Genomic DNA, 26,245 nt, shown 5'->3' on the forward strand with positions numbered 1-26,245 from the left:
TGTCCCAAAAACTGCTGAAAACCACATTAGATGACACAGAATAGCGTGCTTAGGCGTGCCATAGCAAAGGATGTTGCAAAAACGGCCAAAAACACAAAAAATTAGCATGTTGAAAAATCCACCAAAGACGCAAGGCTATAGTATGGCAAAAATGGCAAAATATGACATGTCCCAAAAACTGCTGAAAACCACATTAAATGACACAGAATAGCTCGCTTAGGCGCGCCATAGCAAAGAATGTTGCAAAAACGGCCAAAAACACAAAAAATTAGCATGTTGAAAAATCCACCAAAGACGCAAGGCTATAGTATGGCAAAAATGTCAAAATATGACATCTCCCAAAAACTGCTGAAAACCACATTAGAAGACACAGAATAACCTGCTTAGGCGCGCCATAGCATAGCATGCTGCAAAAACGGCCAAAAACACAAAAAATTAGCATGTTGAAAAATCCACCAAAGACGCAAGGCTATAGTATGGCAAAAATGTCAAAATATGACATGTCCCAAAAACTGCTGAAAACCACATTAGATGACACAGAATAGCGTGCTTAGGCGCGCCATAGCAAAGGATGTTGCAAAAACGGCCAAAAACACAAAAAATTAGCATGTTGAAAAATCCACCAAAGACGCAAGGCTATAGTATGGCAAAATGTCAAAATATGACATGTCCCAAAACTGCTTAAAACCGCATTAAACGACACAGAATAGCATGCTGAGACACGCCATAGCAAAGAAAGTTGCAAAAACGGCCAAAAACATAGAAAATTAGCATGTTGAAAAATTCACCAAAGACGCAAGGCTATACTATGGCAAAAATGTCAAAATATGACATGTCCCAAAAACTGCTGAAAACCACATTAAATGACACAGAATAGCGTGCTTAGGCGCGCCATAGCAAAGATAATTGCAGAAACGGCCAAAAAAACAAAAAATTAGCATGTTGAAAAATCCACCAAAGACGCAAGGCTATAGTATGGCAAAAATGTCAAAAAATGACATGTCCCAAAAACTGCTGAAAACCACATTAGATGACACAGAATAGCGTGCTTAGGCGCGCCATAGCAAAGAATGTTGCAAAAACGGCCAAAAACACAAAAAATTAGCATGTTGAAAAATCCACCAAAGACGCAAGGCTATAGTATGGCAAAAATGTCAAAATATGACATGTCCCAAAAACTGCTTAAAACCACATTAAACGACACAGAATAGCATGCTGAGACACGCCATAGCAAAGAAAGTTGCAAAAATGGCCAAAAACATAGAAAATTAGTATGTTGAAAAATTCACCAAAGACGCAAGGCTATAGTATGGCAAAAAAGTCAAAATATGACATGTCCCAAAAACTGCTGAAAACCACATTAGATGACACAGAATAGCGTGCTTAGGCGCGCCATAGCAAAGATAATTGCAGAAACGGCCAAAAAAACAAAAAATTAGCATGTTGAAAAATCCACCAAAGACGCAAGGCTATAGTATGGCAAAAATGTCCAAAAATGACATGTCCCAAAAACTGCTGAAAACCACATTAGATGACACAGAATAGCGTGCTTAGGCGCGCCATAGCAAAGGATGTTGCAAAAACGGCCAAAAAAACAAAAAATTAGCATGTTGAAAAATCCACCAAAGACGCAAGGCTATAGTATGGCAAAAATGTCAAAATATGACATGTCCCAAAAACTGCTGAAAACCACATTAGATGACACAGAATAGCGTGCTTAGGCGCGCCATAGCAAAGGATGTTGCAAAAACAGCCAAAAACACAAAAAATTAGCATGTTGAAAAATCCACCAAAGACGCAAGGCTATAGTATGGCAAAAATGTCAAAAAATGACATGTCCCAAAAACTGCTGAAAACCACATTAGATGACACAGAATAGCGTGCTTAGGCGCGCCATAGCAAAGGATGTTGCAAAAACGGCCAAAAACACAAAAAATTAGCATGTTGAAAAATCCACCAAAGACGCAAGGCTATAGTATGGCAAAAATGTCAAAATATGACATGTCCCAAAAACTGCTGAAAACCACATTAGATGACACAGAATAGCGTGCTTAGGCGCGCCATAGCAAAGAATGTTGCAAAAACGGCCAAAAACACAAAAAATTAGCATGTTGAAAAATCCACCAAAGACGCAAGGCTATAGTATGGCAAAAATGTCAAAATATGACATGTCCCAAAAACTGCTGAAAACCACATTAGATGACACAGAATAGCGTGCTTAGGCGCGCCATAGCAAAGGATGTTGCAAAAACGGCCAAAAAAACAAAAAATTAGCATGTTGAAAAATCCACCAAAGACGCAAGGCTATAGTATGGCAAAAATGTCAAAATATGACATCTCCCCAAAACTGCTTAAAACCACATTAAACGACACAGAATAGCATGCTGAGACACGCCATAGCAAAGAAAGTTGCAAAAACGGCCAAAAACATAGAAACTTAGCATCTTGAAAAATTCACCAAAGACGCAAGGCTATAGTATGGCAAAAATGTCAAAATATGACATGTCCCAAAAACTGCTGAAAACCACATTAAATGACACCGAATAGCTTGCTTAGGCGCACCATAGCAAAGAATGTTGCAAAAACAGCCAAAAACACAAAAAATTAGCATGTTGAAAAATCCACCAAAGACGCAAGGCTATAGTATGGCAAAAATGTCAAAATATGACATGTCCCAAAAACTGCTGAAAACCACATTAGATGACACAGAATAACGTGCTTAGGCGCGCCATAGCATAGCATGCTGCAAAAACGGCCAAAAAAACAAAAAATTAGCATGTTGAAAAATCCACCAAAGACGCAAGGCTATAGTATGGCAAAAATGTCAAAAAATGACATGTCCCAAAAACTGCTGAAAACCACATTAGATGACACAGAATAGCGTGCTTAGGCGCGCCATAGCAAAGGATGTTGCAAAAACAGCCAAAAACACAAAAAATTAGCATGTTGAAAAATCCACCAAAGACGCAAGGCTATAGTATGGCAAAAATGTCAAAAAATGACATGTCCCAAAACTGCTTAAAACCACATTAAACGACACAGAATAGCATGCTGAGACACGCCATAGCAAAGGATGTTGCAAAAACGGCCAAAAACACAAAAAATTAGCATGTTGAAAAATCCACCAAAGACGCAAGGCTATAGTATGGCAAAAATGTCAAAAAATGACATGTCCCAAAAACTGCTGAAAACCACATTAGATGACACAGAATAGCGTGCTTAGGCGCGCCATAGCAAAGGATGTTGCAAAAACAGCCAAAAACACAAAAAATTAGCATGTTGAAAAATCCACCAAAGACGCAAGGCTATAGTATGGCAAAAATGTCAAAATATGACATGTCCCAAAAACTGCTTAAAACCACATTAAACGACACAGAATAGCATGCTGAGACACGCCATAGCAAAGAAAGTTGCAAAAACGGCCAAAAACACAAAAAATTAGCATGTTGAAAAATCCACCAAAGACGCAAGGCTATAGTATGGCAAAAATGTCAAAATATGACATGTCCCAAAAACTGCTGAAAACCACATTAGATGACACAGAATAGCGTGCTTAGGCGCGCCATAGCAAAGATAATTGCAGAAACGGCCAAAAAAACAAAAAATTAGCATGTTGAAAAATCCACCAAAGACGCAAGGCTATAGTATGGCAAAAATGTCCAAAAATGACATGTCCCAAAAACTGCTGAAAACCACATTAGATGACACAGAATAGCGTGCTTAGGCGCGCCATAGCAAAGGATGTTGCAAAAACAGCCAAAAACACAAAAAATTAGCATGTTGAAAAATCCACCAAAGACGCAAGGCTATAGTATGGCAAAAATGTCAAAAAATGACATGTCCCAAAAACTGCTGAAAACCACATTAGATGACACAGAATAGCGTGCTTAGGCGCGCCATAGCAAAGGATGTTGCAAAAACAGCCAAAAACACAAAAAATTAGCATGTTGAAAAATCCACCAAAGACGCAAGGCTATAGTATGGCAAAAATGTCAAAATATGACATGTCCCAAAAACTGCTGAAAACCACATTAGATGACACAGAATAACCTGCTTAGGCGCGCCATAGCAAAGAATGTTGCAAAAACGGCCAAAAACACAAAAAATTAGCATGTTGAAAAATCCACCAAAGACGCAAGGCTATAGTATGGCAAAAATGTCCAAAAATGACATGTCCCAAAAACTGCTGAAAACCACATTAGATGACACAGAATAGCGTGCTTAGGCGCGCCATAGCAAAGGATGTTGCAAAAACAGCCAAAAACACAAAAAATTAGCATGTTGAAAAATCCACCAAAGACGCAAGGCTATAGTATGGCAAAAATGTCAAAATATGACATGTCCCAAAAACTGCTGAAAACCACATTAGATGACACAGAATAGCGTGCTTTAGGCGCCATAGCAAAGAATGTTGCAAAAACGGCCAAAAACACAAAAAATTAGCATGTTGAAAAATCCACCAAAGACGCAAGGCTATAGTATGGCAAAAATGTCCAAAAATGACATGTCCCAAAAACTGCTGAAAACCACATTAGATGACACAGAATAGCGTGCTTAGGCGCGCCATAGCAAAGGATGTTGCAAAAACAGCCAAAAACACAAAAAATTAGCATGTTGAAAAATCCACCAAAGACGCAAGGCTATAGTATGGCAAAAATGTCAAAATATGACATGTCCCAAAAACTGCTGAAAACCACATTAGATGACACAGAATAGCGTGCTTAGGCGCGCCATAGCAAAGAATGTTGCAAAAACGGCCAAAAACACAAAAAATTAGCATGTTGAAAAATCCACCAAAGGCAAGGCTATAGTATGGCAAAAAAGTCAAAATATGACATGTCCCAAAAACTGCTGAAAACCACATTAGATGACACAGAATAGCGTGCTTAGGCGCGCCATAGCAAAGGATGTTGCAAAAACAGCCAAAAACACAAAAAATTAGCATGTTGAAAAATCCACCAAAGACGCAAGGCTATAGTATGGCAAAAATGTCAAAATATGACATCTCCCCAAAACTGCTTAAAACCACATTAAACGACACAGAATAGCATGCTGAGACACGCCATAGCAAAGAAAGTTGCAAAAACGGCCAAAAACATAGAAACTTAGCATGTTGAAAAATCCACCAAAGACGCAAGGCTATAGTATGGCAAAAATGTCAAAATATGACATGTCCCAAAAACTGCTGAAAACCACATTAGATGACACAGAATAGCGTGCTTAGGCGCGCCATAGCAAAGAATGTTGCAAAAACGGCCAAAAACACAAAAAATTAGCATGTTGAAAAATCCACCAAAGACGCAAGGCTATAGTATGGCAAAAATGTAGAAATATGACATGTCCCAAAAACTGCTGAAAACCACATTAGAAGACACAGAATAACGTGCTTAGGCGCGCCATAGCATAGCATGCTGCAAAAACGGCCAAAAACAAAAAAATTAGCATGTTGAAAAATCCACCAAAGACGCAAGGCTATAGTATGGCAAAAATGTCAAAATATGACATGTCCCAAAAACTGCTGAAAACCACATTAGATGACACAGAATAGCGTGCTTAGGCGCGCCATAGCAAAGAATGTTGCAAAAACGGCCAAAAACACAAAAAATTAGCATGTTGAAAAATCCACCAAAGACGCAAGGCTATAGTATGGCAAAAATGTCAAAATATGACATCTCCCCAAAACTGCTTAAAACCACATTAAACGACACAGAATAGCATGCTGAGACACGCCATAGCAAAGAAAGTTGCAAAAACGGCCAAAAAAACAAAAAATTAGCATGTTGAAAAATCCACCAAAGACGCAAGGCTATAGTATGGCAAAAATGTAGAAATATGACATGTCCCAAAAACTGCTGAAAACCACATTAGATGACACAGAATAGCGTGCTTAGGCGCGCCATAGCAAAGAATGTTGCAAAAACGGCCAAAAACACAAAAAATTAGCATGTTGAAAAATCCACCAAAGACGCAAGGCTATAGTATGGCAAAAATGTCAAAATATGACATGTCCCAAAAACTGCTTAAAACCACATTAAACGACACAGAATAGCATGCTGAGACACGCCATAGCAAAGAAAGTTGCAAAAACGGCCAAAAACATAGAAACTTAGCATGTTGAAAAATCCACCAAAGACGCAAGGCTATAGTATGGCAAAAATGTCAAAATATGACATGTCCCAAAAACTGCTGAAAACCACATTAGATGACACAGAATAGCGTGCTTAGGCGCGCCATAGCAAAGGATGTTGCAAAAACGGCCAAAAACACAAAAAATTAGCATGTTGAAAAATCCACCAAAGACGCAAGGCTATAGTATGGCAAAAATGTCAAAAAATGACATGTCCCAAAAACTGCTGAAAACCACATTAGATGACACAGAATAGCGTGCTTAGGCGCGCCATAGCAAAGGATGTTGCAAAAACAGCCAAAAACACAAAAAATTAGCATGTTGAAAAATCCACCAAAGACGCAAGGCTATAGTATGGCAAAAACGTCAAAATATGACATGTCCCAAAAACTGCTGAAAACCACATTAGAAGACACAGAATAACCTGCTTAGGCGCGCCATAGCATAGCATGCTGCAAAAACGGCCAAAAACACAAAAAATTAGCATGTTGAAAAATCCACCAAAGACGCAAGGCTATAGTATGGCAAAAATGTCAAAAAATGACATGTCCCAAAAACTGCTGAAAACCACATTAGATGACACAGAATAGCGTGCTTAGGCGCGCCATAGCAAAGGATGTTGCAAAAACAGCCAAAAACACAAAAAATTAGCATGTTGAAAAATCCACCAAAAACGCAAGGCTATACTATGGCAAAAAAGTCAAAATATGACATGTCCCAAAAACTGCTTAAAACCACATTAGATGACACAGAATAGCGTGCTTAGGCGCGCCACAGCAAAGATAATTGCAAAAACGGCCAAAAAAACAAAAAATTAGCATGTTGAAAAATCCACCAAAGACGCAAGGCTATACTATGGCAAAAATGTCAAAATATGACATGTCCCAAAAACTGCTGAAAACCACATTAGAAGACACAGAATAACGTGCTTAGGCGCGCCATAGCAAAGAATGTTGCAAAAACGGCCAAAAACACAAAAAATTAGCATGTTGAAAAATCCACCAAAGACGCAAGGCTATAGTATGGCAAAAATGTCAAAAAATGACATGTCCCAAAAACTGCTGAAAACCACATTAGATGACACAGAATAGCGTGCTTAGGCGCGCCATAGCAAAGGATGTTGCAAAAACAGCCAAAAACACAAAAAATTAGCATGTTGAAAAATCCACCAAAGACGCAAGGCTATAGTATGGCAAAAATGTCAAAATATGACATGTCCCAAAAACTGCTGAAAACCACATTAGATGACACAGAATAGCGTGCTTAGGCGCGCCATAGCAAAGGATGTTGCAAAAACGGCCAAAAACACAAAAAATTAGCATGTTGAAAAATCCACCAAAAACGCAAGGCTATAGTATGGCAAAAAAGTCAAAATATGACATGTCCCAAAAACTGCTGAAAACCACATTAGAAGACACAGAATAACGTGCTTAGGCAGCCATAGCATAGCATGCTGCAAAAACGGCCAAAAACACAAAAAATTAGCATGTTGAAAAATCCACCAAAGACGCAAGGCTATAGTATGGCAAAAATGTCAAAAAATGACATGTCCCAAAAACTGCTGAAAACCACATTAGATGACACAGAATAGCGTGCTTAGGCGCGCCATAGCAAAGGATGTTGCAAAAACGGCCAAAAACACAAAAAATTAGCATGTTGAAAAATCCACCAAAGACGCAAGGCTATAGTATGGCAAAAATGTCAAAATATGACATGTCCCAAAAACTGCTGAAAACCACATTAGATGACACAGAATAGCGTGCTTAGGCGCGCCATAGCAAAGAATGTTGCAAAAACGGCCAAAAACACAAAAAATTAGCATGTTGAAAAATCCACCAAAGACGCAAGGCTATAGTATGGCAAAAACGTCCAAAAATGACATGTCCCAAAAACTGCTGAAAACCACATTAGAAGACACAGAATAACGTGCTTAGGCGCGCCATAGCATAGCATGCTGCAAAAACGGCCAAAAACAAAAAAATTAGCATGTTGAAAAATCCACCAAAGACGCAAGGCTATAGTATGGCAAAAATGTCAAAATATGACATCTCCCCAAAACTGCTTAAAACCACATCAAACGACACAGAATAGCATGCTGAGACACGCCATAGCAAAGAAAGTTGCAAAAACGGCCAAAAACATAGAAACTTAGCATGTTGAAAAATCCACCAAAGACGCAAGGCTATACTATGGCAAAAAAGTCAAAATATGACATGTCCCAAAAACTGCTGAAAACCACATTAGACGACACAGAATAAGCGTGCTTAGGCGCCATAGCAAAGAATGTTGCAAAAACGGCCAAAAACACAAAAAAATAGCAGGTTGGAAAATCCTCCAAAGACGCAAGGCTATAGTATGGCAAAAATGTCAAAATATGACATGTCCCAAAAACTGCTGAAAACCACATTAGATGACACAGAATAGCGTGCTTAGGCGCGCCATAGCAAAGAATGTTGCAAAAACGGCCAAAAACAAAAAAATTAGCATGTTGAAAAATCCACCAAAGACGCAAGGCTATAGTATGGCAAAAATGTCAAAATATGACATGTCCCAAAAACTGCTGAAAACCACATTAGATGACACAGAATAGCGTGCTTAGGCGCGCCATAGCAAAGAATGTTGCAAAAACGGCCAAAAACACAAAAAATTAGCATGTTGAAAAATCCACCAAAGACGCAAGGCTATAGTATGGCAAAAATGTCAAAATATGACATGTCCCAAAAACTGCTGAAAACCACATTAGATGACACAGAATAAGCGTGCTTAGGTGGCGCCATAGCAAAGAATGTTGCAAAAACAGCCAAAAACACAAAAAATTAGCATGTTGAAAAATCCACCAAAGACGCAAGGCTATAGTATGGCAAAAATGTCAAAATATGACATGTCCCAAAAACTGCTGAAAACCACATTAGATGACACAGAATAGCGTGCTTTAGGCGCCGCCATAGCAAAGAATGTTGCAAAACGGCAAAAAACAAAAAAATTAGCATGTTGAAAAATCCACCAAAGACGCAAGGCTATAGTATGGCAAAAATGTCAAAATATGACATGTCCCAAAAACTGCTGAAAACCACATTAGATGACACAGAATAGCGTGCTTAGGCGCGCCATAGCAAAGAATGTTGCAAAAACGGCCAAAAACACAAAAAATTAGCATGTTGAAAAATCCACCAAAGACGCAAGGCTATAGTATGGCAAAAATGTCAAAATATGACATGTCCCAAAAACTGCTGAAAACCACATTAGATGACACAGAATAGCGTGCTTAGGCGGCATATAGCAAAGAATGTTGCAAAACGGCCAAAAACACAAAAAATTAGCATGTTGAAAAATCCACCAAAGACGCAAGGCTATAGTATGGCAAAATGTCAAAATATGACATGTCCCAAAAACTGCTGAAAACCACATTAGATGACACAGAATAAGCGTGCTTAGGCGCCGCCATAGCAAAGAATGTTGCAAAACAGCCAAAACACAAAAAATTAGCATGTTGAAAAATCCACCAAAAACGCAAGGCTATAGTATGGCAAAAATGTCAAAATATGACATGTCCCAAAAACTGCTGAAAACCACATTAGATGACACAGAATAGCGTGCTTAGGCGCGCCATAGCAAAGAATGTTGCAAAAACGGCCAAAAACACAAAAAATTAGCATGTTGAAAAATCCACCAAAGACGCAAGGCTATAGTATGGCAAAAATGTCAAAATATGACATGTCCCAAAAACTGCTGAAAACCACATTAGATGACACAGAATAGCATGCTTAAGCGCGCCATAGCAAAGGATGTTGCAAAACGGCCAAAAACACAAAAAATTAGCATGTTGAAAAATCCACCAAAACGCATAAGGCTATAGTATGGCAAAAATGTCAAAAAATGACATGTCCCAAAAACTGCTGAAAACCACATTAGATGACACAGAATAGCGTGCTTAGGCGCCCCATAGCAAAGGATGTTGCAAAACGGCCAAAACACAAAAAATTAGCATGTTGAAAAATCCACCAAAGACGCAAGGCTATAGTATGGCAAAAATGTCAAAATATGACATGTCCCAAAACTGCTGAAAACCACATTAGAAGACACAGAATAACGTGCTTAGGCGCGCCATAGCATAGCATGCTGCAAAAACGGCCAAAAACAAAAAAATTAGCATGTTGAAAAATCCACCAAAGACGCAAGGCTATAGTATGGCAAAAATGTCAAAATATGACATCTCCCCAAAACTGCTTAAAACCACATTAAACGACACAGAATAGCATGCTGAGACACGCCATAGCAAAGAAAGTTGCAAAAACGGCCAAAAACATAGAAACTTAGCATGTTGAAAAATCCACCAAAGACGCAAGGCTATACTATGGCAAAAAAGTCAAAATATGACATGTCCCAAAAACTGCTGAAAACCACATTAGACGACACAGAATAGCGTGCTTAGGCGCCATATAGCAAAGGATGTTGCAAAAACGGCCAAAAAAACAAAAAATTAGCATGTTGAAAAATCCACCAAAGACGCAAGGCTATAGTATGGCAAAAATGTCAAAATATGACATGTCCCAAAAACTGCTGAAAACCACATTAGATGACACAGAATAGCGTGCTTAGGCGCGCCATAGCATAGCATGCTGCAAAAACGGCCAAAAACACAAAAAATTAGCATGTTGAAAAATCCACCAAAAACGCAAGGCTATAGTATGGCAAAAATGTCCAAAAATGACATGTCCCAAAAACTGCTGAAAACCACATTAGATGACACAGAATAGTGTGCTTAGGCGCGCCATAGCAAAGGATGTTGCAAAAACAGCCGAAAACACAAAAAATTAGCATGTTGAAAAATCCACCAAAGACGCAAGGCTATAGTATGGCAAAAATGTCAAAATATGACATGTCCCAAAAACTGCTGAAAACCACATTAGATGACACAGAATAGCGTGCTTAGGCGCGCCATAGCAAAGATAATTGCAGAAACGGCCAAAAAAACAAAAAATTAGCATGTTGAAAAATCCACCAAAGACGCAAGGCTATAGTATGGCAAAAATGTCAAAATATGACATGTCCCAAAAACTGCTGAAAACCACATTAGATGACACAGAATAGCGTGCTTAGGCGCGCCATAGCATAGCATGCTGCAAAAACAGCCAAAAACACAAAAAATTAGCATGTTGAAAAATCCACCAAAGACGCAAGGCTATAGTATGGCAAAAATGTCCAAAAATGACATGTCCCAAAAACTGCTGAAAACCACATTAGATGACACAGAATAGCATGCTTAGGCGCGCCATAGCAAAGGATGTTGCAAAAATGGCCAAAAACATAGAAAATTAGTATGTTGAAAAATTCACCAAAGACACAAGGCTATACTATGGCAAAAAAGTCAAAATATGACATGTCCCAAAAACTGCTGAAAACCACATTAGATGACACAGAATAGCGTGCTTAGGCGCGCCATAGCAAAGAATGTTGCAAAAACGGCCAAAAACACAAAAAATAGCATTTTGAAAAACCCACCAGAGATGCAAGGCTATAGTATGGCAAAATAGTCAAAATATGACATGTCCCAAAAACTGCTGAAAACCACATTAGAAGACACAGAATAGCGTGCTTAGGCGCTCCATAGCAAATCATATTGCAAAAACAGCCAAAAACACAAAAAATTAGCATGTTGAAAAATCCACCAAAGACGCAAGGCTATAGTATGGCAAAAATGTCAAAAATTGACATGTCCCAAAAAACTGCTGAAAACCACATTAGATGACACAGAATAGCGTGCTTAGGCGCGCCATAGCAAAGAATATTGCAAAAACGGCCCAAAACACAAAAAAAAATAGCATTTTGAAAAACCCACCAGAGATGCAAGGCTATAGTATGGCAAAAACGTCAAAAAATGACATGTCCCAAAAACTGCTGAAAACCACATTAGATGACACAGAATAGCGTGCTTAGGCGCGCCATAGCAAAGGATGTTGCAAAAACGGCCAAAAACACAAAAAATTAGCATGTTGAAAAATCCACCAAAGACGCAAGGCAAAAACGTCAAAATATGACATCTCCCAAAAACTGCTTAAAACCACATTAAACGACACAGAATAGCATGCTGAGACACGCCATAGCAAAGAAAGTTGCAAAAACGGCCAAAAACACACACACAAAAAAAATAGCATGTTGAAAGATCTACCAGAAATGCAAGGCTATAGTATGGCAAAAATATCAAAAAATGACGTCCAAAAAACTGCTGAAAACATCATTAAACGACATAGAATAGCGTGGTGATATACACCATAGCAAAGAATGTTGTTGTCAAAAGTTATTTTGAGAGCGTGACCCTGGACTGGGAGCTGGGGCGGTGTGTGGACCAAACAACCGAGGACCTTGGCCTTTGCAGGGGGAGGCTTGCGCCTGGCAGGGGGGTCTTTAGCTGACCCTCTAGATGCAGGGGAGGAAAGCAAACAGTCCCGTCGTGTTACATGGCAGTATGGGACCCTCACACATGATCATGGTGGTTAATGTAGCTGGACAGTTCTTTACAAAAAATAACAGTAGTAGTATTGTCTGTAATGAGCTGGAAATCGGTAAAGAGTGTTGTAAATAGATTGTTTTGGCCAGCCCGTATATCTTCAAATTCTTTTAAAATGTGTGCAACTTTAACATTCTATAATTAAATTTGTTCTACAAAGTGACTTGTTTCTACTTGCATAAATAAAACACATTATCATAATATATTATCACAATGCTTTTTGAACCACATGCAAACAATATAAAGACCTACTTTTCTTAGCATTGAGATTCACAGTCAGTACTAGAATGCAATGTCTCAAAAGTAATACCGGAGAAGAAGCTTATGAAAACAAATAGTGGCACTTAACATATTTTCAAGTTTTATTTAATAGAAATACAAGGTACGTGGGTACAATACATGGGTAAATAGCAAATTTACGGTTGGAACAGAATCATAAATGCACATTCTATACAGTTGGCTCTCAATCTACACTCACCAGCCACTTTATTAGGTACACCTTGCTAATACCGGGTTGGACCCCCTTTTGCCTTCAGAACTGCCTTAATCCTTCGTGGCATAGATTCAACAAGGTACTGGAAACAGTCCTCAGAGAGTTTGGTCCATATTGACATGATAGCATCACGCAGTTGCTGCAGATTTGTCGGCTGCACATCCATGATGCGAATCTCCCGTTCCACCACATCCCAAAGGTGCTCTATTGGATTGAGATCTGGTGACTGTGGAGGCCATTTGAGTACAGTGAACTCATTGTCATGTTCAAGAAACCAGTCTGGGATGATTCGAGCTTTATGACATGGCGCGTTATCCTGCTGGAAGTAGCCATCAGAAGATGAGTACACTGTGGTCATAAAGGGATGGACATGGTCAGCAACAATACTCAGGTAGGCTGTGGCGTTGCAACGATACTCAATTGGTACTAAGGGGCCCAAAGTGTGCCAAGAAAATATCCCCCACACCATTACACCACCACCACCAGCCTAAACCGTTGATACAAGGCAGGATGGATCCATGCTTTCATGTTGTTTGCGCCTAATTCTTGACCCTACCATCCGAATGTCGCAGCAGAAATCGAGACTCATCAGACCAGGCAACGTTTTTCCAATTTTCTATTGTCCAATTTTGGTGAGCCTGTGCGAATTGTAGCCTCAGTTTCCTGTTCTTAGCTGACAGGAGTGGCACCCGGTGTGCTCTTCTGCTGCTGTAGCCCATCTGCCTCAAGGTTCGACGTGTTGTGCGTTCAGAGATGCTCTTCTGCATACCTCGGTTGTAACGAGTGGTTATTTGAATTACTGTTGCCTTTCTATCAGCTCGAACCAGTCTGGCCATTCTCCTCTGACCTCTGGCATCAACAAGGCATTTTCGCCCACAGAACTGCCGCTCATTGAATATTTTCTCTTTTTCGGACCATTCTCTGTAAACCCTAGAGATGGTTGTGCGTGAAAATCCCAGTAGATCAGCAGTTTCTGAAATACTCAGACCAGCCCGTCTGGCACCAACAACCTTGCCACGTTCAAAGTCACTTAAATCACCTTTCTTCCCCATTCTGATGCTCGGTTTGAACTGCAGCAGATCATCCTGACCATGTCTACATGCCTAAATGCATTGAGTTGCTGCCATGTGATTGGCTGATTAGAAATTTGCGTTCAGGAGCAGTTGGACAGGTGTGCCTAATAAAGTGGCCGGTGAGTGTATATATATAAGCAAAGAGAATAATAACGCTAAATAAAAATGTATTCAAAAATATGTGCATTATGCTCCGATACAAATAAATAAAATACAAAGTAAGTTCATTTACAAATATGTGCACCATGCCACAAAGTTTGTTAAATATTAAAACAAGACTTTAATAGGATTAAATGGCGCTGGAGGATTTGATCCCTGATGCAAAGGCCAGTCTTTTTCTCGGTGGTGACATCGGGCCTGTGGAAAGACCACAAATATTTAGATGTGTGATCTGACAGTTTTGTTTTTTTTTTACCACCAGATGTATTTTGCCATTTCACTACATGACAGCGCCACAACTACAGCTGTGACAGGCACAACATTGTTTTCCAACAACCGCAGCCTGTATGTCGACAGACACATGACCTGACGGATAAATCGTTTTGCTATGAAAACTTACGTACAGCGGTTTCTATTTAGCAAAACAGACAAAAAAACAAGTGCTTTTTGCACTGCAGGTGTTTGATAGCAGAGACTGTGGTTAACAGAGAGCTAACTAAGCGGTACAGCAGTGGTGATGACAAAATTATACTGCGAGCGCATATATAAATATCAGTAATAAACCCAAACTTACAAAACTGTTAAGCTGTGAAGCAGAAATGAGGCTAACTCACCGTGGTTTGGAGTCTGTTCAGGTCCTGTTAGCTGTCGCCACTTCGGAAAAGCCGCTCCTGTTTACCCTCGTTTTATTTTCATCTCTGCTGGCGCTCTCGCTATGACAACATCCGGTCGCAGAAAGTGAAAAAAGTGGCCTTTTTTTTGTTTCTGCCTCTAAGTGATTTTGTTTTCTGATACACTAAATAGAAAATGAAAATCAAACCACATTTTAAATTTCTCTTATCCCCTTTGACCAAGAAAAACGTACTTTTTCATTTTTATACGAAAATCCAATAACCACTTTTTTATTTCTAATATCCGTTGTTTTTTTTTTTTACTATTTTATTTTCAGTTTTGCAGTGTTTACAAACATACCATTATACCAACAGTATATGGACATAACATAAGGTGAGGCGTAAAGGGTGAGCTTCCTTACCTTAACAAAGAGGACCCCCCCCCCCCAAAAAAAAAAAAAAAAAAACATACAGTCAGTGTGCAGAGGCAATACAAACAACTATATTAAGTACTTGGAGTAAGAGATGTACCGATATGGTCTAAATATGGTTGCCAAATTTTCAAAAACATGTTGTATCGTTTTCTGAGACAATATGTAATTTTTTCCAGGGGGACGCAACTATTCATCTCAAAAGACCACCTGTCAATAAAAAGAGGGGAATCAGATTTCCATGACACAGCAATGCACTTCTTGGCCACACATAGAGCGACCTCCATAAACTTGAGTTGTGCATTGTTTAGAGAACCGCGAATACATGTAAAGTTCCCCAATAAACACAGTTCTGGGTCCAGTGGAGCACTAACTCCTGTGATCCTGGTTAAAGTGGAACAGATATCATGCCAGAAAGGCCTCACTTTGGTACAGTGCCAGGTACAATGTAGAAAGGAACCACCTTCAGTATCACATCTGAAGCACATCTCTGACAGGTCAGATTTGAATGAATGTAATTTTTCTGGGGTAAGGTATAACTGATGTAGAATATTATAGTTAATCAGTCTATACCGGGCATTGATAGTAGTTGACAAGCTTTTCTGACTTTAATCTTCCCAAAATTGTTCATCAATTGTGACATTAAGATCCGACTCCCATTTCATTCTAGACTTATGCAAACCTGGCTTTGGGCATTCATTCATCAACAGGCGATACATTTTAGAAATGAATTTATATGTGTTCCCCTCATAAAGAAATCTCTCAATATCATTCATGACAGGCAGAGTCATTTCGGGACCAAGATTAGTTCTCAAGAAGGATCTTATCTGGAGATAACAGAAAAAGGTCTGATTGGACAAGTTATATTTCCTCTTCAGGTGTTCAAATGACATGAAAAGTCCTTTCTCGAAGCAGTCCTCCAAGTGTTGGATTCCTTTATGATGCCATATATCCACAATCTTATTGTCAAGAGTCATGGTTATAAGTTCATTTTGTTTTAAAGGCGTTTTAGGTGACAATCCCACCTTCAATCCAAGACTTTTGTGAACCTCATACCAAATTTTAATCAGATGCCTCAGTATAGGGTTATCTGTCCTCTTGTTTATAGTTCCAGAATTATGTTTATAAATGAAGTCACTGTGGACCTTTTCTCTCAGGGGATGCAGCGCGATGTGTGTCCAAGAGGGGGCGTCACTGCCCTCAAAAAATGATGAAATGAACCTCATTTGAGCTGTCAAGTAGTAATTTTTAAAACTGGGTAGTCGAAGTCCCCCTGAACCATAGTCCCACGTTAACTTTCCCATGGATATCCGGGGTACTTTACAGTTCCATATGAATTGTCTAACATATCTATTGAGAGTTTTAAAAAATGATTGTGGTAATGGAATGGGCAGGGATTGAAACAAATATTGCAATCTTGGTTGTACATTCATTTTAATACAATTAACTCTGCCAATCAAGGTGAGAGGCAAACCCATCCACCTACGTAAATCATCTTCAATCTTACTGAGCAGTGGGAGGTAATTCAATTTATACAGGTTTTTGAGGTTGTTGTCTACAATTATCCTAAGGTATTTTATACCATCCATAGGCCATCTAAATGGACTCGTGCGCTGGAGGTTGGAGTGGTCGAAGTTTGTCAATGGAATAATTTCACTTTTTTCCAAATTCACCCTATAACCTGAAATACTACCATAGGTATTTAATATAGTTTGTAATTTGGAAAGGGAGTTACCAGGATCTTTTCAGTATAAAATAATGTCATCTGCTAGGAGATTGAGTTTATAATATCCGTTTTTGAACGGAAAATCTAATGACCGAAACACACACAGCCCGAAAAGTATACTGCAATGACAGTCCTACACTTTCAACCACTAATGGCTGCTGATAAGGTCAGACGTGTACTCAGAAAACGTAACCAATATTTTATATATTATTATATATAATTATTATATATATATATATATATATATATATATATATATATATATATATATATATATGTATAATTAAATTAAATAAAATTAAATTAAATTATATTATATTATATATATTATATTATATATTCGTTTATTTTCTCACTCGTGTATAACTTAAAAAAACAAACAAACAAAGAGTCAAAATAAATACAGCCATAAAAAACTTGACCTGAGCACAGTCAAAAACTGTTTGTTCAGCAACACATGCAAGAACCTCCACGTACTCCAGGCTGCATCAACCAGTAGCTGCCACCTAGTGGCGTGGCTGGATATTACATTGCATAAACAAATTCAACAAATGTATGCTAGATATGCCAGAAAATGTCATTGTATAGTATGTCATAAATTCATAAGTCATAGTATGATATGTCATAAAAAGTCAGAAAGTTATATAGTATAGTGTGACACAAAAAGTCATAGTATGCATGTCACAAAAAAATGTAATAAACATCATAGTATTGTGTGTTTTTTTTACTCAATGAAATTAAGGAAACCATTGGAACATTTTTTGATGTTTTATTACAAATTAATTCAAGCTTCTGCACATATCAAGGATTTATAACAAGTTCTCTTGCATTAAATGTTATATAACATTTTGTTTATTTTATAAGGCATTGTAAAAAAAAAAAAAAAAAAGGAAAAAAGGGCTCTGCAACAGGTAAAGTGACCCAACCAAAATGGCTAACCTGCCAGCACAACTCAGGTCAAGGTCATAGCAAGTGCTGAGGTTCACAGGTCAACTCAAAAAAAAGGATAATCAGTGCTCAAAGTCTGTGAGGTGTAGACAGCAAATGTAACATTTATCAGTATCCGTGAACATTAGACAGATATATTTGGTTTTTAGAGTGTATGCAGCAACATTGCATATAGAGTATGAGCACTTTTTTCCCCAAGGATTACAGTGACATCGTAATGGCTGAGAAAGACGCTAAAGACGTCAAACCAGACCGTCCTAGTTTTCATCACACAGCTCATTTTGAGCTTAAACACAAAGTGCCTTCATTTATCCACCTACTGTATTATAGTTAAACACGTGTTAATGTATTCACTGCACTCCTATGCAGTAAAAGGCAATCTCACTGTAACTGACCTTCACACATATAGACTACATATATTTATATACAGGTACATAACACATGCTAAATGTGAACTCTGTCCATAGTGTCTCTACATACAGAATTTCTCCTCTCTGATACATCTTTTTCCAAAGCTTCTGATTATATTGCTTTCTGTCCTACATTCCTGTGCAAGTCACTCCACAACTTACATTATTAGTGTCGCTGCAAACCTATTTGTAGAATCCTCAGTGTGCTTTTAGTGTTAGTGGCACAGCAGAAGACTGTAGTCATGTCCAACATGGTTACATTTGCTTTAGAGGAAAGCGTAGGGAAAGGTTTTCACAGTTAAAGCAGGCTCTGAGCTACTGCCAACAGCCCAGAGACAGACATGGGCCAGCAAGCGCTGACCATCAACAAACAGTGCACAGCCAGATCCAACCTCAGGTGTACAGACCAAGCTGCATGCATGACCAAAATATAAGCACAAAATAACACAAACACAAACACAAAACACGTTTCAACAGCACCTGTTATAACTGCTGGTCTTATCCCCAGTTTTAAACTTTAAAACATTCAGAAGTGTATACTGGAGTTGGACTGATGCATTCATTTGGCAATTTAACTATAAACCTGCATTAAATGATCATTTTGATAACAATAATTAGCATGCAACTCTGCAGCGCATTACAGTTTTGATGAATTGTTTTGGCTCTGACACCTTATAATTTACTAAATGTTTGGGTCTCAATGATCACTTTAACTCCCACTTTCAAACTTTGGGCAGCTATTTACATTTAATTATATTTACTATTTTTGTTGACAAGCCTAGACAAGCCAAGCATCAATTACTACAGACAATTGTTGACTTAAAGAAAAATCATCACCAATTATGTGCTTAATTTTGAACCTGTTTTTCTCTTTCTGCCCCCTGGAGGTCCAAAATCACTTAATGCAAGTTTAATTTGTCTGGAATTGTTGCTTTGTGGGCTAACTGCCGTTTCTCAATCTTGCAAAGCAAAATTTTTTATGCAATATGCACACTTATAAACAGCTCAAAACAGCAAACACTTTTCCCTTTTTACAAGACAGAAGTCCAATATAAAGATATTAAAAATAGGTGCAAAATATCTGCTGTTGGCCAACTAAGTCTTGGCACTAACCTTCAATTAAGCATCGGTCCAACCCCCATTTACACTTTTAGAATAATGTCTGTCATTATGGCAATCAGAACCCTTTTTTTTTACGCCACATGCAACATTTGTTAGGTCTGCTGAGTTAAATGACTTGCTACAGTTTGACGGTTGTAACTCGAGGAAAATCAGCAGAGGCTGGTTGATTTTGGTATTGCGATATCCTTCCTGCTATCACTTTGCCTCATTGATGAAAGGTTAGTGCAAATTTCAACAGCGCTGGCTCCGCAAAAGATGGCATTAGTCCACTGACCAGAGAGTTAAAAGTGTTTCTGTATGTGTTGAACGGGGAAGGCTGGTGATATCACAACAGTAATACTGCTAAATGATCAGATGGTCTCAGTGTAGGTTAGGGCTTCTGTTGGGGTGAAGGTGAGAGACAAGTTTACTTCCCATGGCCACCACTGACATTAGTAGAGCTGGTGTTGACTATGTCCTCATACTGCGGAGGTGGCTCTGTCTCTATTTGGACGTCTGCATGGCCCACGGCCTCCTCATAAGATGGTGGCGGGTCTCCGGCGCTCCCTCTCCCTGATGTGAGCTCTGAGCCTGGATAAGCAGGGCTGCTGTGGACGCTGAGTTCTGATTGGTCACCATGGTGATAATCCCTCCCCCAATGGTCCATAGAGACCACTGACAGGACGTGGTCGTGATGCGAGTGTCCCAGGCTGGGGCTGCGCTGCGAGCGCTTGCGGGAGTGGCAGCGCCACACAGTGATGGCCACGGCGGCGATGATGAGCACAACCAGCAGCAACGGCACTATCAAGTAAAGAGAGTGGACTCCTCCAACCACCGTCTCCAGCCCTCCTGACGGACTGCTCTCCCGCACATATTCGTCCCAAAACCGTCTCTGCAGCCAATCAAAAGGCAGACACACATGTTGTCAAAACGAAAACAAAGACAACCAGTACTACCTCCTGGAGGTTGGACGCCTCCGCACACCTGTCGAGATGCAGCTGACATCCATATCTGTCCACACTCATGTAGCCATGACAGCTGGCAATGCGTTAAATATGGATGTAACTGCAAAAAAGCTAAACATTTCTAAAACATGCATCTTCACACACTTTAACGATGGAGGTGGACGTCAAAGATTAGTGTCACCAATTCAGTATCTGACCAAATGTCTGCCCTTCTGTTGAGTCCTGAGTTATTAGTTACAACAGTTAATTACAACATTAAACAACAGCCAGAAAAGTGTTTTGCAGAACATTATGATGTCATAGTGAAGTTGACCTCTGACCTTTTAGATATAAAATATTGTCACTTTATTAAATTTAACATTTTCTTGATTTTTTTTTGTCATAATATGCTATGAACTCTTGATATAAATAACATTTGTACCTGTATTCACAGGCTGCAAGTATGAACATAAAACTACGGTATTATCATTACTTTGAAAAGTTTCAGAATCTTTTTCTTTTTTGTCCTTCTGTTGTTTTTTCTTGTTTTATTTTTCAATAAAACGTAGTGGTAAACGAGTTATTCACATGAATATTCTAAGTCAAAGAATATGTATAATAAGCTTTAGCCTCGACCTACACCTTTTTAACTTTTTTTTGTTTTGCTATTCCTTTTGACTTAATGCCTTGATGTTATCATGTACATTTCTCATGAAAAATTGTTAAAAAGGACCAAAATAAATCCCCATCACCATTACCATTAATTCTTGATTTATTCCCCAAAACATTTTTGTGAGGTCACAGTGAGCTTGACTTTTAGCCAACTAAAATCTAATCTGTTCATTGTTGAGTCCAAGTGGACGTTTGGGCCGAAATATGGAATTCACAAGAATGAGACACCCAGACTGATGGACATACAGACCACCCAAAAACTAGTGCCTCTTGCCACGGCTGTCGTCGGCGGAGAAGGCAAAAAAATATATTTTCTTCAAGATTACACTCAACTGTACATTCGTACAGGCTACGGTGTAAACACAGTGACACAAAGCTGTTTTCAAAACACAGGGTCACAGTACACACACTGTCCACTGAATGAATACTTTCTGTCTGGATTACTGCAACACAAAGGCAGTGAGAACAATGTCCCAACAAAAAGCGACCACATGATTGTGGACGTCCATCTGCGTGACTTTGCTCTCTGGCTTCTCACAATAGTTTTACAAACACTCCTCCCTCTCTAGCATGGACTCGGCTGTTCTTCCTGCTGATAATCATCACTTCCTGAAAAATACCCACATTCCACAAGCTACCACTCTTGGCATAGGGTTTCATTTTTGGACACATGAACCCCACAAAATAGAACTTTAAAGGGATACTTTTGATTTTTTTTTTTTTTTCCACAAAGGGCGGCTGGTACGAGTCACTCAGCAGTAGTAATATTGATTTGTGGCTTTTAGCTCCAGCTGGGAGTCCTGTGTTCAGAGATTTCCAGCCAGCTGAGGGTGAACATACAAACTAATTATGAAAAGAAAGCAGCAGAAAGATAACTGGGTTTCTATACTACATGGATTTGTGTATTTTGTTTTCTGTGTTGTTCAGGGTTCCCACACATTTTCAAAACTTTTCCATGATTCACCCTATAACCAGACACCAATTTTTTTTTCTTGCCCCACTGGCCCAATGTTCTTCAAACATATCAGATTAAAACGTGAATTCAGCGTGTTAAAGGACCGTCACAAAACTGAAGATAAAACGGTAATTTCTGTTTTCAGTTTCTGGCTGATCAATGGTGTCATTTTGGTTGTTTTTTTGTTTTAAATAAAACATGCCTTCCAAAAAAATAAGAAAAAACCAACAGAAAAAATTCGCAGAAACTTTTTAAAGAAAACATATCTTCAAACCATTTTTTTTATCCCCTAAAAGTTGTCTTTAAAAACTGCAAAAAAAAAGAAATAATCTATATTGTCAAAAGTTTTCTATAATTTTTTAAATAAGAAAAAAAAGCCTAAAAAAAAGGAAGTCATTGTTTATTACATTAATGTAATATTTCACACACACAACACATTTCCATGATTTTTCCAAAACGTTCAATGATTTTTACTATTTCCATGACCTCCCCGCAGCCTGGAAAATGTGATTTTGAAATTCCATGACTTTACTAGGTTTTCCATGATCATGTGAACCCGACTGTTGTTGGTAATTTTTTTTTAATGGCCCCATGAGGTAAATTTCTGTCTGATCAGTCACAGGCTGACTGTGAAATCTCTGAACACATGACTCCCTGCGGGAGCTACCATCCCTGATGAGTAACTCAAACAACCTAAAGCTAAAAAGAACAACTATCCCTTCATGCCTACATGTAGCCATAAGCAATGTGAGGCTGGTTTTTGAATGTGTTCTACTTTTCTGTTCCTGTGTGTATTTAGTCTTGAAGAAAGGACAGACTTTAGGTCTGATGTGATGTGCCTCTGGTCCCCTCACCGTCTTCTCGTCGTTCTCAAAAGCCTCACGGGCCTCCTCATAGGTGCAGATCTCCTCGCGGCACTCTCTCTGGATGTTCCCCTGTTTCATCTCCTCCAGCAAGAAGTTGGCCCTGCGCAGCCGTCGCAGCACCGAGTGGGCTGCGTCCGCCGGCAGGAACACTGAGAGGCGAGCAGTGGAGGGGAAGAGAAAGACAAGGGCAGAGAAGGGGAGAGGATGTAAGTTTGAGAGATGTGAGAGTCAAAAAAAAGCATAAATCAAGATCGTAAACGGAGACAAGAAAATAAGTGACAAAAAGAGGAAAGTAGGGGTGAGTCAGTAAACAGAACAGCATGGGGGGGGGGGTGGGGGGGGGTTCAAGAGAGAGTGTATTGAAAGAGAGAGGAGTGAAGCAAGAGGAGGAAAGGAGGATAGAGATGCCAAAAAAAGGAGAGAGGTGGGGACTGAAACAAAGGCAGTGGAGGAGAGCCGAGCACTGCCCAGTGCCCACATTTCTGCATAAAAACAAAAGCTCCTTTGATTTAGGCATCAATCCCTGTTTCACATAAGACAAACTAGAGGAATGAACTTAGAGAGACAGAGCGGCCCTCTGTTTTACACATCCTGCACGGGAACATAAACTCTCAAACAGAAACTGAGCGCAAGATGTCACAACACGCCCTGGGAATGTTTGATGTGCTGACGAATGAACGAGTAATGGCGTCCATGTGAGTCATAAATTAACGGATGTGATCTGCAAACGTCCAGAAAAGCAGAAAACAAGGTTCCTTCAGCTTGAGGCTGGTTAGATTTAAGACTTTTTAAGATGTTTTTAATGCCATTCGGAATTCAACTTGAGACCAAATTTACAATAACCAACACTGAAGGAAAAAGACATGAAGTGACATGAATTACTCAGTTAGGGACAATTTTACGGAAACATTTATTGTAACATGTCAAGTTAAAAAGTCAGACAAACCACTTCAAATGTTGATTAAAAAAAAAACAAAACTTAAAACTTCACTCTTTGAATCTGATCTATTAAGACATTTTAATGCCAATTAAGGCCTTATTTTTAGATGAATTAATTTGAATGCCTTTTAAGACTTTTTAAGGATCTGCGAGAACCCTGAGAAGAAATAATGCAGAAAAACAGGAAATTCCCTCAGGAAAGAATAGGAATTGTTTGCTAAGGAAAACAGAAAAAAAACATGAAGAGTCACATTCCAATGACCAATTTGTGTTTGACAAACACGTTGAAAATCAACAAATATGAAGGGAAAAGACATTGGAGTAGGGTTTGTGATGAAATTTAGCCTTCTCTGCCCGAGGGATAAAAGCACATAAGTATAGTGTTGATAAACTTACCACTCCCCATGATCCTGCGAGTCTGTTTAGGGTGCTTTATCTGTAGAAAACCAAACACACATCAATGTAGAGCTTTGATCCTGCTGATACAAGTCAGACAATAATTAACCACCAAGACTCCCTTTAAAAAACTGTCCCTCCTTTCTTAAAGAGCTTTTTAAAGAATCCAACACAACAGCAATAACACAATAACAAGAGGTTAAATAAAGGAGGTAATGCCACACATTTGAACACGTAATACAGGGAGGGACTTCTGATTTTAGCACGATTACTCATAACAATTCACCTTTTAGGCAAATTCATCTAAAAAAACTTCATTTGAAAAGGAAATTGTTAAGATTTAAGTAGACTTAAGCTTGCAAAAGGACAAATGTGATGCTTTGTGGGAGAAATGGGAGACGTACTTTGCAAAAAGAGGTGATAACTTCCCTTGTATTTGATGTGCTTAGATTGATAAAAACTAAGTTGATATTGTAGTCCTTGGTGTCCTGCTCGTAACCCCTAACTGGTTTTTTTTTTACATTGTTTTTTTTTTCTCAGCTTCCATGTGTAATTGTATGTAACTGGATCTATATGCAGCGTCACCTTTCATGTTCTTGTGATGTTGCAATGATGCTTCTATGTTACTTGTACAAAATCTGAACTAAAAAAAATAAAGTTAAAAAAAAAAAAAAAAAAAAAAAGGAAATTGTGAGTCAATGCAGGCCATATCAGTAGGAAATTCATGTAAAAACACCACATCCTTCTGTCAACATCTACTAAATCATGTGAGACTATCCATACACCGTAATAACAGAATGAATGGATAATAACATTACAGCGCACGGGCGTGTTGTGGGTATGATAATATCCTTGACCAGTGACAGGGACCAATGGCGGCCAGTGTTACACATGGATGTGTTACGGGAATCCTGCTCGTAGCTGCCAGAAATAGACCGGCGGAAACATCCCAAACAAAGCGCCGCCGCCCCGTTACACGAATCACAAAAGAGACAGGACAACCTCTCCAAGCTACAACAATGTTAGCTAAGCTTCACGGCCGCTGTTAATGCTGTGTTCTCGTCCGTATTAGCAGCCCTGTTAGCTCAGCTGTGTGCGGCTGGTTAGCTCCCCGTGTATTGACAAGCGGAGATGATTTGCAGGATCAGTGCGTCTCCAGCGTCGGATGCGAATAAACGGGCGACACATGATTCAAACGTCCGGATATCGCGAAACAGAGAACGGTAGAAGGACCTCCGCTCACTATTAAAGGTGCTGGCTTCCTGTCGAAGTCCTCTTTTAGTGTCTAGATAAACTTTGTCACTTCAACTCACCTCTTTTCGTCCCAAAAATGCGCATAAACGATCCGTCGTCTCCTCTGCTGCCCCAGAATGTTGCTGTGCGCGGTGCGCATGCGCACAGCTGTGTTTGCCCACAGCGGCCTCATGAACAGCCCCTTCCCCTTAGTTAAAGGGGAAAGTCCAGAGATCAACTCAGGCTCTACAAACCACAATAACTCACATAATAAGTTTATGTATCATAAAATGACTTTATAAAACACATCATATGAGGATAACGGAATTAAAACTAACTTGCTAACTAATGTGCTTTCACATACAGTGTTAAGATAACATATTTGCTCATTCAAACCTCTTCAGATGATCCAGAATGCAGCAGCACGTCTGGTCTTCAACCAGCCCAAAAGAGCACATGTCACCCCCGCTACTAATTTCTCTTCACTGGCTTCCAGTGGCAGCCAGAATCAAATTCAAAGCACTTCTCTTGGCTTACAAAACAATCACAAGAACTACTCCAGCCTACCTGGAATCCCTGATCCAGGTCTACTCTCCTTCTCGCCCACTACGCTCTGCATGCGAAAGACGCCTGGTGCTTCCAGCCCAGCACGG

At 39.2% G+C, this 26,245-nt stretch overlaps 1 protein-coding gene and 1 long non-coding RNA gene across 2 annotated transcripts; both read right to left on the reverse strand.

Moving 5' to 3' along the window:
• Nucleotides 1-12,973: 12,973 nt before the first annotated feature.
• On the reverse strand, nt 12,974-15,067 carry LOC148189566 (uncharacterized). Its single transcript, XR_015776538.1, has 2 exons — nt 14,975-15,067; nt 12,974-14,558 (listed from the first exon to the last, which is right to left on the reverse strand). It is a non-coding gene; the product is annotated as an uncharacterized LOC148189566 (long non-coding RNA).
• Nucleotides 15,068-17,877: 2,810 nt separating this feature from the next.
• On the reverse strand, nt 17,878-25,791 carry prrg1 (proline rich Gla (G-carboxyglutamic acid) 1). The gene is made up of 4 exons (XM_042516602.2): nt 25,673-25,791; nt 24,360-24,399; nt 23,013-23,173; nt 17,878-20,479 (listed from the first exon to the last, which is right to left on the reverse strand). Exons 2-4 carry the CDS (start codon nt 24,367-24,369, stop codon nt 20,015-20,017), a joined length of 636 nt encoding a protein of 211 aa, XP_042372536.1. The 5' UTR covers nt 24,370-24,399; nt 25,673-25,791; the 3' UTR covers nt 17,878-20,014.
• Nucleotides 25,792-26,245: the final 454 nt, after the last annotated feature.

The sequence above is a fragment of the Plectropomus leopardus genome, chromosome 5 (genome assembly GCF_026936395.1).
Source record: "Plectropomus leopardus strain MGB_pleo_1.0 chromosome 5, ASM2693639v1, whole genome shotgun sequence".
In the NCBI taxonomy this organism is placed as follows: domain Eukaryota; kingdom Metazoa; phylum Chordata; class Actinopteri; order Perciformes; family Serranidae; genus Plectropomus; species Plectropomus leopardus.